This window comes from Phoenix dactylifera, chromosome 10, assembly GCF_009389715.1.
Source record: "Phoenix dactylifera cultivar Barhee BC4 chromosome 10, palm_55x_up_171113_PBpolish2nd_filt_p, whole genome shotgun sequence".
Lineage (NCBI taxonomy): Eukaryota > Viridiplantae > Streptophyta > Magnoliopsida > Arecales > Arecaceae > Phoenix > Phoenix dactylifera.
The window spans coordinates 3,511,883-3,529,247 of NC_052401.1; the positions used below are offsets into that span (position 1 = coordinate 3,511,883).

A 17,365-nucleotide genomic window follows, 5' to 3' on the forward strand; every position below is an offset into this window, starting at 1 on the left:
GGAGGGAGAGGGAGGGGGGGAGGGAGGGAGGGAGAGGGAGGGAAGAGAGAGGAGGAGGGGGGGGGGGGGGGCGGGGGGGGGGGGGAGAGAGAGAGAGAGAGAGATAGAAGATACCTGCGTACTCTCACAACCCAAGAAATGTTAAATAGGTCTGGGGGAAGCGGAGCTGCTGCTGCGGCTGGGACTGGAACTTCTCCCTCTAATAGGCCTATACGGCACATTGTAAAGAAAGATTTAACACAAAGTAAGAGAGAAGGAAAATTAAGGCTTGCATTAGTCCTGACATGGAACAGGAAAGAAAATTTTTCTAATTAAGAAGCATAACTGCAAGGCTTGGAGAACAAGGAAACTATGCATGATTCTACCATCAAAAAAAAAAAGAGAAAAGAAAAAGGAAACAAAGCATGACCGAAAGTAAGGTAACATTTACAATGAAGATAAAGATAAAATGAGAAATAAATAGGGCCTGCTATTTGGTACCTACAAAGATAGTCCCAACTACTTGAATCTTCGTGGCCTGCATGCATTTTTTACTACTTTTGAACCTAAAGTACATCTTTTAGTCGCTTAGATGGTGACCTACAAGATGTACAGAGGATTCTTAGCAGAGGCCGATCCAGAGAGCCAGCTAACAAGATCACAAGGAAGGACCTTATAGCAAAGCTAGTGGCTGAGGTATTGCAACAGCCAGCATCTGTGACCCCTCTGGCCTCTGCATCTAAGCCACCATGCATCTGTGGCTGCATTAACATGCACCACAGTGAATTTCTATCCATACGGAAGATGAAGCGGGTGCCATAACATGATTTCGAAGGGCCATCTGGTACATAGCCGTGAAGGGCATTTTCATTCCCCAATAGAACTTGTGAATCTAAATTTCACCTCATGGATCAAAACACCAATAACACGTTGGTTGTATAGGATAACCTATGACAGCTCAGAAAAGGTGATCTAAGAAACAAATGCAACATGGAAAAAGCAGTATAAGGCTACCTTCTAGGACTGCGACTTCTCGATATCCTTCGAGCTCCCTGGTTCACAAAAAAAAGATAATTTACCATGTGTTGTTTCCAGAATTTCAAAAAAAATCTGTGTATTTATGGTGCATAAGCGTGCAAGCATGTGTTTGCGTCTGCGTGCCTCTATTTTTTGGGAGGTGTTAATAACCTTGCGAGGACTGGGTGATTCAGAATACGACGAGCTAGACCTTCCACGCCTGTGAGGTGGTCCCCTACCCCTGCATTTAATTAGAGAAGCAAAATTTAAAGATTGAAAGAGATGAGAATTCCATTCTTATAGTTGTAAATAAATAGACCTTACTACAATTTCATGTAAGCAGGTGTTTTATAAAAATTTCTCTCCAATTGAACAATAGCTCAAATCACTAATCAGTAACATATAAATATTTCATTATGCAATAAAAATATATAAAGCTGAATGAGACTTCATTGGGAAAAATATTTTGTTTGTTTATTCATTAGCAATAGCTCTAATTCCGCAACAAAAAAATCCTCACTTGTAGTCAGAATCTAGAACCTGCTGTTCAAAAACTCTGTTCGTTGAATTTAATATTACATCAATATTAAGATTTTCAAATTAAATAATTAAAGAAAAATAAAGAAGTGAATCAAAGTGTGACTGATGATCATAATTCAATGTCCTATATTTGGCAGAGTTTTCAATCAATAAGACTCTCATCATCCCTTCACATATCTCTATGAAACTAAATTTTTGAAATATAATACACCACGCTACCCTACGAGCCATATTATACAACATTAAAAGCAAATTCTATTTTTATAACTGTATCACCATCTCTGGGGTTTGGCACAAATTTTTTACAAATCAAGTTCTCCAGAAAAAACCAACACTAAAACCAAATTTCTCTAGAAAACTAAATTTTTGAAAAATATAATACACCGTGCTACACTACCAGCCATATTATACAACATCAAAACCAAATTTTATTTTTATAACTGTATCACCATGTGCGGGTTTGGCACAAAATTTTTACAAATCAAGTTCTCCAGAAAAAACCAACACCATGCCAACAAGGTCTTGATCGGCTCCATAGAACTCATCAAAAAAGTCTTCTAACTCAATATCAAGAGCTCAAGTCTCATTGCTGCATATCCAAGCATTTGCAGTCAGTGGCATTACTAGTATTTGGCACATGCAATGCGTTTCAGAGGATGCATGGATGGCTGTGATTTGTTAGAAGAAAATGAAGAGTTTGAGAGAGAAGAATTGGCGAGAAATGCAAGGGTGTCTTCATGGAAATATCAAACAGATGCGTGACAGTGATTCTTGCTTTTCAATTTTTTACAATGATGAGTTCGAGGGTTGAGATGCATTGACAGGAGACAATTTATTTATATTAAAAAATTGTAAGAACATCCAGCACCATGAACAGGTGGATTTTTTTTTTTTGCTGTTATATAATAGAATAAATATCGAGACCAAATCTCTCAATAGTCAGCATAGAGCTGCACCTTTCACAGGAAGCCACATAATAACAACTACGGAGAAAAGACTCATTCCCATAACTCCATGTGTTTTTGCTCAATTTCTAATTCAAATAATAAATTTTCTACACGAGCGGGAAAATCAACAAGGGTACTAAATAATGGACCACTAAGGTCTCATCTTGCATTGAGAAAACAAATTTATCCTTCTTTTCCTCCTAGCAATCAGTGACCATGGCAACTTTGCAGCAACAGTAGATTGATTAGAGTCGGAATACTATTTTTGCCTTAATGATGATATAGACCTCAAAATAGATACTATTCTAAATACGGCCAAATATTACATCATACTAGAAATAAAGTCCAAGTCTCTGACATTCCAGAAAAAAATTCTTACAATAAATTTCCGGAGGCCATAAATATTTTTATCAAATATTTAGCCTTCTGGACACTCCACAACCATTTTCCCTAAAAATATTTATCAAATATTTTCCTACTAACCCTTCTTAACATATAATTACATGACAACCTCTAGTATGGTTAATCTTCACAAAATTTCATCAAAATGCTATAAATCCTCACTGTAAGAGCCAAGGAACTTAAAAGGAAAAAAAGTATGAGGATTTGTATATTAGCTCTTCCTCCTATTCTTAAAGGATCCAAGTAGATTTTTTATGACCCGCGCTGATTTGACTGATATTAGCAAAAGGGAACACTGAAACACCTATGGTTTCAAATTTTGCAGCTGCTCTAGGCATACCTTTAGAAGGCTATAACATTTATGTGAAACAAAAAAAAAATGCAAAGAAACAATTGACAGATAGAATAACAAAATAATTGACAGGGAATGGAAGAGGAGGATGACCATGACAATAATATATCCACATACGAGCCACCACATGCAGGTAGTAGAAAAACTCAGAAAAACAAATCGGTTGTTTAGTGAATGGGAGATTCGCCCCATCACCTAAGTATGCAGTTGCCGCTTTTATGTTGGCTTCCTACAATAGCTTATGGCATTCAGTGTTCAAGCCTCTGCATGTGGTGGTTCACATCAAACTTTCCATGACAAAGACTTGGATGCTCATAATTAAGTACCCTCGTCACAAATAGAGGTGGGCATTGGGCTGGACCGCCCATGGCCTGGCACGGCCCGGCACGAAGCGGGCCGTGCCTTGCTACAGAAACGGGCCGTGCTAGGCACGGCTCATAAAAGGGGGCCGGACTGGTTTAAGGATTTTTGGCCCGCGGGCCGAGCCCGGCACGGCCCATAAGGGCCTAGGTTGGCACGATTCGTGGGCCAAGCACGGCACGACCCGCGGGCCAGCCCGGAACGGCCCATAATATATATTTTTTCCAAAATACCCCTCAAATTAGCCGTTTTATGGCTGTTGGGAGAGGCAAAATGGGTAAAAAGCCATAAATAGCCGTTATGGGCCACCCATAACGGCTATTTTTTTGGGGACAGATGGGCCGTGCCAGGCACGACCCGTTTGGTCTGTGGCCCGGTGGGTCTGAGTCGGGCCCGGCACGGCCCGATGCCCATTTCTAGTCACAAAGCCATAACCCTATCTAATCCAGCATATAGTGCGTAAGCCACTGAAATGTCAAGGTCCCATTCAGTTAAACATATGCTAGGCAATGTTCAAATAAAAGAGTATACAGCAGACTAAAAAATTAACAAAAAAAAAAGGCGGCGCATAAGCAAAATGAGAGAGATGGATCACACAATTTGAGTTGTTTACCTGCGAGGAGAGATTGATCTAGAACGGGATCGACCAGGTCTTCGAAGAGGTGAACGGCTGCGACGGCGATGAGGAGGAGGTGACCTTCTTGGAGGGCTCCTAGGTCGCCTAGGAGGTGATCTGCAACAAAACCAATTTAATTGAGAATAACATCAACTGGAGCTCAAATTATTCAGGAAACATTAAAACTAACAACAGGAAATCGATTAGTAATTCTTGAACTGGGGCTGCAATGTATAAATGAAGTTTGTGCCTTTTTTTATTAAAAAAAAAGTGAAAAAGAAATGGATGGAAGGAACCTATCTCATTACGAATGCCAGGGGGAAAGACTTCATAAAATGCTTTGATTCTTCCACCAGCTTAAAGACAGTTGAACAAAAGAACAACAACCTGGGAATATTAAACGAATCCTGGTATGCATGCTTAAAGGATTCCACCCAAAATTGTGAATTTTATCAACCTAAAATAATCCAGATTTAACACATGTGATGGTTCTAAGGTCATGTTTGAGACAATGAAATAACTAGTTAAAAAATTTAGATGGCATGGGACACAGACCCCTTGTTAACCATTTGCATTTGTCAACAACATGTAAGTGAAAACAATTGCAGAAAACAGAGAAAACCTGAAGAAGTTGCAAGTGTATTGCCTGGATCGTATAGATAATGAAGACAAATATTGGTGCAAGTCTAAATTTTTAAGAGTAAACAAGACATAAGTTCCAATGTGACACATGTAAAATTTTACCTCTATCAATGACATCAGGATATAATTAGCACTTCAAGGTTAAAATTGCTACGACCAAAGGCTTGGTCAACCTTTTCTCCTATCATATAATATGTGGAATCAAGATTCAAAATAAAAGCAGATCCCTAATTTCATAAAAGTTTGAATGCCAGTGTTCCAAGTTTATGATATTTGGAGAGAAAAGAGGAAGGAGGAATTGGAAAATTCTTGCAGACTGGAACTTGCGTTATTTCCAGCCTGGATGGATCACTGTAAGATAAGCAAAGGATTGAATCAAAAGTTGTAAAGACAAACTCACCGCCGCCTAGGAGGAATTGGGGAGCGTTTGCGGACTGGACTACCACGACCCCTTCGTGGAGAGACCCTATTAACATAAGTTGATGTTATCAATGCGGCAACTGACAATAACATAAGCTAAGATAGTACATGGCAGACATAACCAACCGTGGAGGTGACCTATGCCTCCTTGGTGGAGGAGTAGGAGAACGTCTTCTAGGTGGAGATGCTGCTCTCCGCCGAGGCGGGGTTTCACGTCGGTATGGAGAAGAATCTGGTCGGCGACGAACAGGGGAATCCACACGACGACGCAGAGGTGAATCAGGTCGACGCCTCGGTGAATCAACTCTTCGGTTTGCTGGAGGAGAGCGTCTCCGCGGAGGTGACAGTGGTTTCCGACGCGGAGAAGCTGATAGCATAGAGGTCATCAACAACAGACAACAGATGCCACCATCAGAGCACCAAATATGTTAAATGCAATAACGTATGTACAAAAAGAAACCAAAAGTATCGGTAAGAGTAATACAATGGAAGAGGGGAAAAAATGGATTGTAGAAGCAGCAAGCAAGAAAGCAAAGTTCTACAAAACTTCTAGGCCAGATTCGCCATCCGATTGCAAATAAATCACAAGTTGATAACAAACAAAAAATAAAGAGAATATAAAAAAAAATATAATGGTTACATAAGAAGATAAGACTGCATGCACTTAATTCAAGTAAGGGAACCTTCAAATTGAGCTTCAAACAAGATAGTTCTAAAGGTGCTTACATTCCCTAGGCCGCTGTTGAGCATCCTTTTCAGCATTGGCACCAACTTTATCTCTTGGAGGAGCTTCTCTTTTTGGAGCAGCAGGAATTGCCTTTGGAGGGGAAAATGGTTTTTGACGTTGTGCTAGTGTAAATTTAACTCGAACAACATTTCCATCAATTTGACCCTGTGATGAGATTTGCAACAAGAAGATACTTAGATATACTAAAGCAATAGGCTATCGACTTTTTTTTTGAGACAAAAACACATACGCCATCCATGTAAAGAAGAGCCTTCTCAGCATCAGCCCTCTTCCTGAACTCAACATAGCCATAACCTCGAGGAAGGTTAACCTGATTATAAAAGAAAGGTGGGAATCATGTGCACACAAAGAGAGGTATTTATATTATCAGAAACACAGAATAACCAAAATTTGTCAACTTACAATCCGATCCATTGAGAGTTCCACATTGACTACTTCGCCAAAATTACCTGTAGAGAGATTATCTTAATTTCTGACTTTTTTAATGTTTGCATTAGAAATTTGGTCATGGCACATACTGGTCTCCCCAGGACATCCAGCTTTGGAGCCAAAAGACAGTCAACATGAGAACTTGAACATACCGTGTAATATATATTTGCAAGCAAGCATTCTATACAGAGAAAGATGCACATATAGATAATATTGGAGTTCACTAATCTATAAAACCCAACTAGAAAGTGTTCCAAGCTTCTAGTTATGACTCAAATTCTAGAGACTATAATCTCCAAATTATTCACTTTCCAATTTATCATTAACATTAGTTTCCAGAGTTTAGTCCTGATCTTTAGCCCCCAGTTAGTAGTAGAAGGATCTAAAGTTTTAAGAAAATGTTTCATAAAACTAGAAGATTGTTGTGCACCCTTCATTAACTGTTTCCGAAAATTCCAGGATATTGTCAGATGTTGTATTTATTTTCCTTTCTCTGTGGTTGCACGCACATGTCTGTGTGAAAGATTGTATGACCATATCTCTGGCTAAATAAATCACAAATCCCCATTATCTTTTTGGAGAATTTTATATATTATCCCGCTAAAAATCACAAAACAGAAAGAAAGATAACATCATAATAAAACCTTAAATGCATACAAATTAATGCTAACAAAACATGAAAGTTACAGTTAACAAGCAAAATGAAAATTTAAAATAGAAGGAGCCCGCTCATGCCAGAAAAATAGATGTTGAACAATCTGGTTATTGCCCAGATGAAATACATAACCATAATCATAATCATTTAGTCTTTTTCCAACTATACGAGGTCGGTTTTATGGATTTTCATTCATCAAGTATTCTTATTAAGAACCTCCTCGGATGTTGTGCTAAGTTTCTCCATATCTTTCCTCACAACCTCTATCCATATTGCTTTAGATCTTCTCCTCCTTTTCTTATAACCTTTAACACAAGCCAACCTCTTCTTACTAGAATCTCTTAATATCTTTGTTGTATATGTCCATACCATCTCAACTGATTTTGCATCAGCTTGTCCTTAATTTGTCCAACTCCTACTCTATTATATTCATTTCTTATGTTATTCTTCTACTTCTACCATACATCCATCATAAATTCTTAATATTCTCATTTCTTCTATACTTGTTTTCATATACTTTCTTTATTGTCCAGCGCTCTGAATCATACAGCATGGCAGATTTTACTGTTGCGTTATAAAATTTTCCCTCAAGTCTTCAAGATATGTGCCTATCACGTAATATTCCCGATGCACCTTTCCACTTCATCTGACCAGCTCTAGTTTTATTATATATATCCTCATGTATCTCTCTATTATTTTAATAGATCCTAAATAATGAAATCAGTGACCGAAGTACATGATAAGCTTAATTAGTGTTTCTGCAAAACAGACCTATATTTAATGCTCCAAAAGTTTAAATTTAGCTAACAAGCCCAAATGAAATAACAATAAAATAGTAATAGTAGTAATAGTAGTAGTAGTAGTAGTAATAATAATAATAATAATAATAACAACAACAATAATGATGATGATGATGATGACAATAATGACAATAATAATTCTGATAACGATAATGGTAATAATGTAGCCTTGCCAAGAGTAACAGCTGTCCAAGTTAGATACTGAAATTTAAGAAAAAACTTACTGAAAATTTCTTTCAAATGAGCTTCATTGACATTCCTTGACAGATGATCAATGTGAAGAACCACAGACTCAGGAACTGGAGATGTTTTCCTGAAATAAAAGAGCCTCGTCAAAAGTTGTCTGGGACTAATGAATAGAAAGGGTTGACATTTATAACTAATCACATGGACAATCAATATCGACAGCAAATTTGCTAACCAGGTAAAGAAAACAAAGATGTAAAGGCCCATGTTGCTTTTTTTCAGAAAAGATATGGCAAAAAAATCAAAAGAGCTTAGATTTGTATATCAAAGTAACAAGACGTGAAAACTATACTTTTCACCAAATTCATTGCTCTCAACAATCATATCTGGGTCAAATATGATGCAAGACAATTCGAATGCACTCCATATTAAAGGTACAAGCTTGCCCCTTATAAACGGATAACAGATCTGGTCATGTTCAAGCATGAGCAACAACTGGTTGCTTTGGAAAAGGATAAAATGGGCCGGGTAAGAGCCAAAATGAGGGGGAAAAACAGAACGAACAAGGTCCATTTGAATCAAGCCATATACTAGGTAGGTCTAGGCCACTTGATTTTGAATTAGCACAGCCAGTTTCTCCAGTCAGATCAAAATTTCTTTCAATTTGGATGCTTTGGCTCCAAATTTTCCTGATGCCCAGAAGTAACCCAAAGTACCGAGCAGCCCATATTAATCAATTTACAGCTAATTTCAGTTAAATATTGACAATCCTACTATACCCACCCTTTTGCAACAATTCTTACGAAGCCTTCAGTTATCCTCCTAAGAGATCTTCTAATGGTACTCCTTGCACAACCAAAGTAAAAATTCTGATATTATTTCTAAGTGGACAAATAATCCTTCCACAAAAGCTACATGATAAGTTTGCGATAAGATGATACTTTATAACATTACAACTTCTATAGTTGTCTCCTAAATAGCTCAAAGTTTCGACAAAAACAGAAATGTTCTGTCTGAAATATAAAAAAAAAAGTTTTGGCTGAAACCGACCCAAACAACCTAAGATTTGACGTTTTCAGTAATTTTAGTCAGATTCAGTTGCAGCTGACCGGTTTATGCAGTTTCAACAAGAAACTAATCAGTATTGGTTCGAACTGACAAATATGGGGCAAAAGTTCTCATTTTCATGATTTACTATTTTTGAGTTGAGCATTCTCTCAAGAGATAAAAATAAGCCTCCAAATAAAATCGAAGATTGCGAGTTGGAAGTATACCAAAAGCACATATATGTTGGAATGAAAATTTACAAGAAATGTTAAAATTTTGAACTGTTAGACATGTTTTAAATTGATACAAATGAAGTATGGTGGACATGATTCCCATCTTGCTAGATATTAAAAAAATGACAAATTCATAAACTAGGATAAAAAAATTTTAGAAAATAGAAAATCTCTAATTATGTCAACATGATACATATATATATATATATATATATATATATATATATATATATATATATATATATATATATCTGTGTGTGTGTGTGTGTGTTTGTGTGTGCTACATAGATTCTCATCAAATAACATGGTCTAATATATTTTTCTAACTTAATAATTCTCTTTAGATTTCTTTCCTAATAATTCTAATGGTTTTTCAAAGGTATCAAACCACCATAACTAATGTACAATTTAATATATTTGCCTTCTTTCTCCTTACTTTGCATAAGTATTTATATTTTTTATTTTTTATCTTTTCAGCCAAAAAAAATCAAAACTCTACTAAAACTACAAAAACCTATGAAATTGATTTAGCTAAGCCAAAAAAGGAACTATATCCCCCAACCATGCTCTCAAGCCAAAGATATATCTTGGCCTTCACTATTAGAGAGCCTACACTTTCTTAGCATCATTATGCCTATATTAAGAATAAGAACATTACTTTTCACCACAATAATGCATCCATTTAAATCCACTACATGCCATGGCTATCATTTTACGTAGACTTTTCCTCCTGTGATTAAGCAAATATTGATGCATGAATTACTAGAAAGCAAGAAATCACTTTGCAATGCTATTTTTGTCAATCTACTTTGTTTGAACCGTACCTAAATTTGTGAAGATGGGTTACAGCCAACCAAGGTTCTACCGGACCCGTACTGATGCCACACTAGCATAGCATCGGTGCGGTATAGTACGAAGTTTTTTGACATACCGAGTGTCGGTACGCAACCCATATTAGATACCGGTACCGAGTGTCGGTTCGGACCAGTACGACGTACCTTGCTGCCAACATTAGCTACTGAATTCAGAATACTCCTTGATTAGGTACGGACAGGTTGGACCAATATAAAATCCGTCCCCCTTCTGATAAATTTAACATTTAAATGTGAACCAGCAATCTGAAAGAATAGCTGATCAACTGGCTGATTGTAGGATACAAAAAGGCAGAAAATTTGAAATTGAGATGATAGTGGTGCAGTAACCAGAGACAAAATCTAGATAATATTACCACAAGGATACTCGCTGTAACATAAATAGCCCTTTGAGCATATCCATTATGTATCCATCATGATCAACTTTTGACTGAATAACATAATGAAACTGCAAAAAAAATGTTAAATAGAATCCCACCTTGGCAGTGAAGTTCTTTTAGGAGGTGGTGATGGTGAACGACCTCTTCTACCTGCTCCACTAGGGCTGGAAGAACAATGAACAGCATGTAACATATGAATTTATTCTAAAGCAAGCGATAACAACAACAGACCAATAACAGATAGACAAAAAAATAACATCACCTGTTCTTTGTGTTTCTCATTCAGCAAAATAAACAGATAAATAATGTTATTATCTAGTCCCACTCAAGTGAACTCCAATTTGATGATAAAGGTTGTATAATATTTTAGTTGTACTAAATCATGCAATCATTTTTTCTTGCTATGTAAGAACTAAAGAATTAACTTAGCTGATAAGATAAAGTAATAAATATACTAGGCCCATATGAAAGAGCATAGATATACATGTCATTGCATGACCCGATGACCATATATACACGAACTGTGGTTGACTTATAAGTTCAACAAATCAACTTCCTTGAGAAGTTGGTTGCTTTTCAAGTTATACAATGATGATAACTGTGCACATAAACCAAAATCTATTTGTATAACTCCCATTTTCTTTTCAGCTGTATAGCAGTTACATTACCACCCTCCTACAAGTATCTCCTGAATATTATCAGCCACCGATCCACAAATACACATCCTTCCAGACTTCCACTCAACATAATGCAAAGGAAATTAGAGGACATTCCCTTTGATCTTCAGAAAGATTAGTCTTAAAACAGAGCTGATATCAGTAGAGCTGTCTATGATATAAAGCTAAGTCTGAAGCACATTAAGCTTGAAAAAGGTGGTATGCTAACAGAAAATTTAATATGAAGATATCAAGCTTCCAATCAGATCTAGAGATGGCAATGGATCAGGCTACCTTGGGCCTTTACCTAACCCACCGACCCAATTAGCACCTATGTTATCATTTTTTTTATACTTCAGTAAATGTAAATAAAATATGTTCAAAAATAGGTGAATTAAGGTTGGCATCCAAATAAAACAAAAAGCGAGGAGGAAAAGTTGAAGTAGCGAAGAAATCATGATAAATCTTACATGCACCATTCCCTCCACTTTTCTTTTTAGATTTTTTAAATTATGTTATCCTTTTTTTGAATGATTTTTTAAAATAACCTAGCCTGAATTATGAATCCTTCCTAAGAACCCAAACCAGTGGTTGACTAGAGACAGCCCATTGCATAATTATCACTATCCTAGGGGTTTGTAGATGGATTTTAAAGGTTTGTTCAACTCATGGCGATTCAAGAGGGTCTGCAGAGCAGGCTCATAGACAACTCATTTATATTCAGGTTGATCTTAGCTAATCATACGTAACCCAATTATGAAAAGCCCTCTCCCAAACCTATTTATTTTGGGTGGGTGTGGGCAGTTGCAGATCTGGGTCAAAAATTGCCACCCCTGGTCACGTGAAAAGAAGCGAAGAAACCTAAGAAAAAGCAAGGACGTTTAGTTAGTTAAGTGTTTTCAAATTCTTTTGATGACATTTAAAGTTATCATCCAAAGGGTCAGGAAGCCGGGAAAAGCCCCAAAAGACAACCAACACCGAGGTATGTACAGTTATGCAGTTATCTTGATATAAAAGTGCACAAGTAGAGTTTATATCAGTTTCTCAGCAGTAAAATATTGAAAAAAATGAAAAGAAAGGAAAAAAAAAAGGAAAAAACCTAAACATAGGCACCAGCGCTCCACTGTTTAAACCCAGAATGCAGCACATATAAGAGAAAAAACATCAATAAAACCCTCAAATCAGTAAGAGATTTATTTACACGGAAATGTACGTTACCATAATTACATTCTCTAATTAGTAACGGGAAAATACTGAGTTACTTCTCTGGTCAAAGAAATCCTAATCAAAACCCTAGTGTTCTCGGGAAGAACCAATCTACCTGCTTTATTTGCTCCGAAACTATATCAAGAGACTATTTTAAGCATGATTTAGAGAGGTAGGAGCTCACCTTCTTCTCTGAGGCGGAGGGGATCGGCTTCGAGAGCTCACGCTTCGGGAGGGAGAGGAGGACGAGGAGAAGGACCTGGATCGGGAGCGAGACCGCGAGCGGGAGTACGAGCCGGAGGTCGAGCGCGAGGGGGAGGAGGAGGCTGACGCCGACCCCGACGGGGTGGCTGGCCGAGCTCGGGCGGGCTTCACCATGGCCACGATAGTGGGGGGGGGGGGGAGCGGTGGAAGCCCTAGAAGGCAAAACCCTAGGAAACGGTCGGGAACGGCCGAGGAACTGGAGGGATGGGAGGGATTTATAATAGGAGGCGGTCGCATATTGGTGATATTACTAAAATACCCATAAACATGTCCAAAATTACCAAGATTGGCACGGGAATGATGTCATGTGGCCCCTTCACCTTTTGCTTGTTGAAGAAATCTATGAAGTGATCGAGTCCAAGAAGTTCTATGAATCGAGCCTCCTAAAGACTCAAAAAATCTATGGTTTGTGTTGCTGGAAATTGGACCCGGGGGCAACCTTCGGTCGAGGAGAGGAAACGACTGTTTGTTCTCACGGCGGGGCGGCGATCTGTCGGTGGGCGGCGTTCTCCGTCCGGGGCGGTCGGAGAGAAGGAACAGCAGGTCCTCGCAGCGGGGCGGCGATCCGTTGGCTGGCGGCGTCCTCCGTCCGGGTGCCTGCACACGAACCGGTGGCCGGGTTATCCGGCGCCGGCCCTCCGACGCTCAAGTCAGGGAGGGGGCAAATAGTGGGGAGGAGGAGATAAACAGTGATTTTTGGGTGTATGAATGTTCCGATCCCCTCTTGGGAGGCCAAGGCTCCCTTTTATATGCAGGGGTCGGTTTACCTGCGATGTAACAGGGCGAGGCCGTAGTACGGCTTGGCATGTTGTTCAGGTCGGCGCTCGGTCAGGCGAATCATTGCACTGATGTCGGCGGTATGGCCGAGATCAGAGACTTATCATAGTCGACTAGACCCTGCTGGGTCGATTTGCCGTGGAGAGCCGGGGATCCGTATATGTCAGGAGCCATGCGCATTTATTGTGGAGTAAGCCGGAGATCCGCATTTATTATGGAGTAAGCCGGAGATCCGCATTATTGGCGGAGTAAGCCGGAAGATTACAGCGGCCATGCGCAATAAATGCCGGAGGGGTGTTAGAGTACGGTCCTCGGACATCGGGGTTTCTCTTAGGTCGGAGGTTTCGGGATCGGTCGTCTTGTGGCCGAGCGTTCCGAGGTCGGACGCCGACTTCGGCTGTCCGGGGTCGGAGGTTGTACGGCTTCTTAGGGGTATTTATGTCATTTGGGGGGAAACTTTATTCCCCCCAACACTACCCCCCGACTTCCGAGTTCGAGCGGCTTGTGGAGCTCGGACGTGGGAAGTAAAGTCTGTCACTAAGGTTGGGGGGAAGGTCTCGCCCGCCCCCTTGTGCTTTCCGGAGCTTTTATGGTGAGATATGCGCCCTTTGGCGTCTCGAGGCTGCTTTATTCGGTGAGCTAATGATGGAGCTCGCATCATCATGCTTCTTGAATCGCCAGGATCATTTTACGGCGGATTAATAATGGGGGACCTCGAGCTCGTCGAGGCGGTGTCTCGATTCCGTAATCGATGTTTCTGGCTCATTAATGAGTGTGCCGTTACGGGGTTTGAAACGGACACACGGCGCGACCCGAGGTCGGACGCTTTCGATTTCATGTTACTGGATCATAATTCCGAAGAAGTGGAGGCCTCATCGGGGCTCCACGTGTCCCAGGTCTTATTAAACGAGGGGAGCGGGGGTTACGTCCGCTCGTTCCTCAGGACGATTTGATTCTGTGGGCCCATGATGAGGCCCCGAGATCCGATGGGACAACGCTTCGATTTCGTATCCGATTTATTAGATCGGAGTGAATACGGTGCCTCGGCTTCCGAGGTCGACACGTGGCGCAACCCGGGGGGATGGGAACCGACCCCGTCGATCTGGGCCGTCAGGGGGGTCTATATAAACCCCACGAGTCTGCCCTAAAGGTCTTGTTTGGCTGCCTCTTATTTTCGTCGTCTCTCCCCCCTGCTTTCTCCCTCAGCTGAGTCTTGCTGGTGGTGCCCGGAGCGATTTCCGGCAATGTCCAGTAGGTTTTCTTCCCGTTTTCACTAGGGTTTCCTCTTTTCTCCTCCTCGTCAACCTCCATTTTCTACTCTTAACTTTTGCTCCACTCTTCCGTGAGAATGGGTTCCGGTCCCGAAGAGGTTGGGTCGAGTCTGTCGGAAGAGGAGCTGGAGTTAATCCGCTCCCGTTTCTTCTTCCAGCCCGGGTTTCGCCTTGAAACCGCAGGGCCGGAAGACAGGGTGACGCAGCCGCCCCCAGGTCGGATCGCGGTTTACCGCGAGACACTTTGGGCGGGCCTGCGTTTTCCCGCCCATGAGTTCGTGAGCAACTTGCTGGCCGAGTACCAACTCGTCCCGGCGCAGTTGGCTCCGAACTCATGGAGGACCATAATTGGGTTTTTATCCCTGTGCCTCGGGCACGGAATCCCGATTTCGGTAGGCCTTTTTCGCCGGTGTTTCCTGTTAAAGAAAAATCCGGCGGACGTAGGGTGGTTATATTTCGCCTTTCGGGGCGGTATGTCACTCTTCTGGGGCGCCCCTTCCTCGATTCACGAGTGGAAGAGGAAGTTTTTCTTTCTGGCGTCTGCGGCGCCTTGGGGGTTCGAGCCAAGGTGGGGACACCCTCGGCTGAAGGCCCTCAACAAACTCTCCGAGCCCACGGGGAGGGAGCTGAGGACCCTGGACTCTTTGCGAGCCCTCGGGAGGGGCAACGATCTGACCGAGCTCCTGCGGGAGGACGCCCTGGCGAGCGTGGGTCTGAGCTCGGCGCGCCCCGAGGGTAAGGGCGGTTGCATTATTCTATTTATTTATTTCTTGTTCTCCGTCTTTACGGTCACTGGTCTGACTCTTAACAAAATTTTTGATTTCAGATATTCCACGCATGCCGACCAGCAACACATCACTTTTCTCTCGCCTGAGGAGGCGAGAGGCCGAGGTCGGGGGCGCAGTGCCCCAGCCTCGGAAGAGGGCGAGGACGGACGGCGCTTCTTCGTCGGCCGGGACGAGTGGCCCCGAGGCGGGGGCCCCTGCAGCCGACCCGAGGCGGGAGCGGGTTGTTGGTGATGCGGGCCCGTCGGCCCCTCCTTGCCCTACCCCCCTTTCTCAGCGGGGGGAGCCGTCCGTGGTCCGGCCGCAGCAGCCAGGACCCGGGCTTACCCGAGGCACCGAGGCGAGCGGCTCCGGGACCTCGGGTTCGATCGTGCCGAGCTCTTCTCGGGCTTTCCGAGAAGAGTCGGCCGAGCCAGACTCTCCTATTCCCGAGGGGCGCTCGGCCTTTCAAGATGCCGAGGTCGCACGCTCCATGTTGCGGCGTGCGGTGCTTCCAGCGGACCGGGCCGTGTTCCGGGGTATTTCGCTGGAGGAGGTCGTCGGCAGTGCTTACTGCAACACTGCCCGGGTAAGCTTTCTTCTTAATTTCTCCGAGTTTTTAGCGTACATATGTGCTTTTCAACTCACAATACCCTCGTTTCTTCCTTTTCAGCATATTCTCGAGCTCGACACCATGGCGTTCATCGCCCATGGGTATCGGGAAGAAGTTCAACAGCTCGGCCAGCAACTGGAGCCGGCCAAGAAAAGAGTCGCCGAGCTGGAGGCGGCGTTGGCCGCGGCCGAGGCTCGGTGGACAGCCACCGAGGCTGAACGCCTTGCCATGGCGGGGGCGCTCGAGGAGGAGAAGGCGGCTCATGCCCTGACCAGGGCAACCATGCGCGGCACGGAGGCGCGCTTAGGGGAGGTCCAGGCCAGGGTCGCGGCCCTCGAGTATGAGGAGGGGGTCTTGCGCCTCCGACTCGGGCAACTTGAGGCCCGGGAGAGGAGGGCCCTCGAACGAGCCGAGCATGCTGTGGAACTCTTCAAAGAGTCGCAAGAGTTCCGCGACATGTTGGAGGAGGAGACAGTCGACGGTTTCCTTCGAGGCTTCGAGAACTTCCGGGACCAGGTGCCCCGGTACTGCCCTCAGTACGACTTCTCGACGGTCCGTCCGAGGGAGGACCGGGGCTGGGGGTCCGACGTGCAAGCCCTTCCTGCCATCCTGACGTCCGAGGCGGGAATATACGAGCAGGACCCCGCCGAGCCTTCGACGGGGGTAGCCGAGGCGGACGGTGTCATGGAGGCGGCTCCGGCGGCCGAGATCGATGCTGTCCCGGAGGCGGCGCCCGAAGCTCCTGCCCCCGGCCCCGAGCCTGTTCCGGAGGAAGATCATGAGGTCATCAATGTGCCGGATGACCCCCCGGATGTGGCCCCCGCCGCTTAGGACTTAAGCATATTTTTCTTTTCTTTTTCATTGTATCCGGGGTCGGCCCTTGAGTGGCCGACTTCCAATTTTATAATTGGCCTTCCGGCCCTTTGTTAATGAAGAAATGTTTGTCATTCTGTGTTCATCTTTCCCTCTGTTGTCGTGGATGAGGCTAGAACCTTGGCTAACCGCCTCGACGACCTCTAACTTCGTATTTTAATCTTTGGGCCGCTTAACGAAGCTGCCCTTTTCCCTGGCTATATCTTAGCCTTCTCGGATTCCAGTCGTCTCGACCAAAGGGAGCTCCGAGCTTAGGTTTCTAGAAAATTTCTCTAAGTCCTATAACTCGGATCTTAGAGTCGTGGGAGTTGCCACG

The 17,365-nt window shown here is 42.8% G+C and overlaps 1 protein-coding gene across 2 annotated transcripts; it reads right to left on the bottom strand.

Annotated features, from left to right (window-relative positions):
* Nucleotides 1-52: 52 nt before the first annotated feature.
* LOC103711100 (serine/arginine-rich splicing factor SR45-like) lies at nt 53-12,952 on the bottom strand. Of its 2 annotated transcripts, none has more exons than XM_008797101.3 (12): nt 12,672-12,952; nt 10,724-10,789; nt 8,132-8,220; nt 6,426-6,472; nt 6,253-6,333; nt 6,002-6,167; nt 5,402-5,642; nt 5,256-5,321; nt 4,211-4,330; nt 1,168-1,237; nt 994-1,031; nt 53-208 (listed from the first exon to the last, which is right to left on the bottom strand). In XM_008797101.3, the coding sequence occupies exons 1-12, from the start codon at nt 12,863-12,865 to the stop codon at nt 142-144; spliced, it is 1,245 nt and encodes a 414-aa protein (XP_008795323.3). In that variant the 5' UTR covers nt 12,866-12,952; the 3' UTR covers nt 53-141. The 2 variants fall into 2 exon arrangements, with proteins under 2 accessions (XP_008795323.3, XP_038986726.1); XM_039130798.1 differs by having other exon boundaries at nt 1,141-1,237.
* Between the last annotated feature and the right edge of the window lie 4,413 nt (nt 12,953-17,365).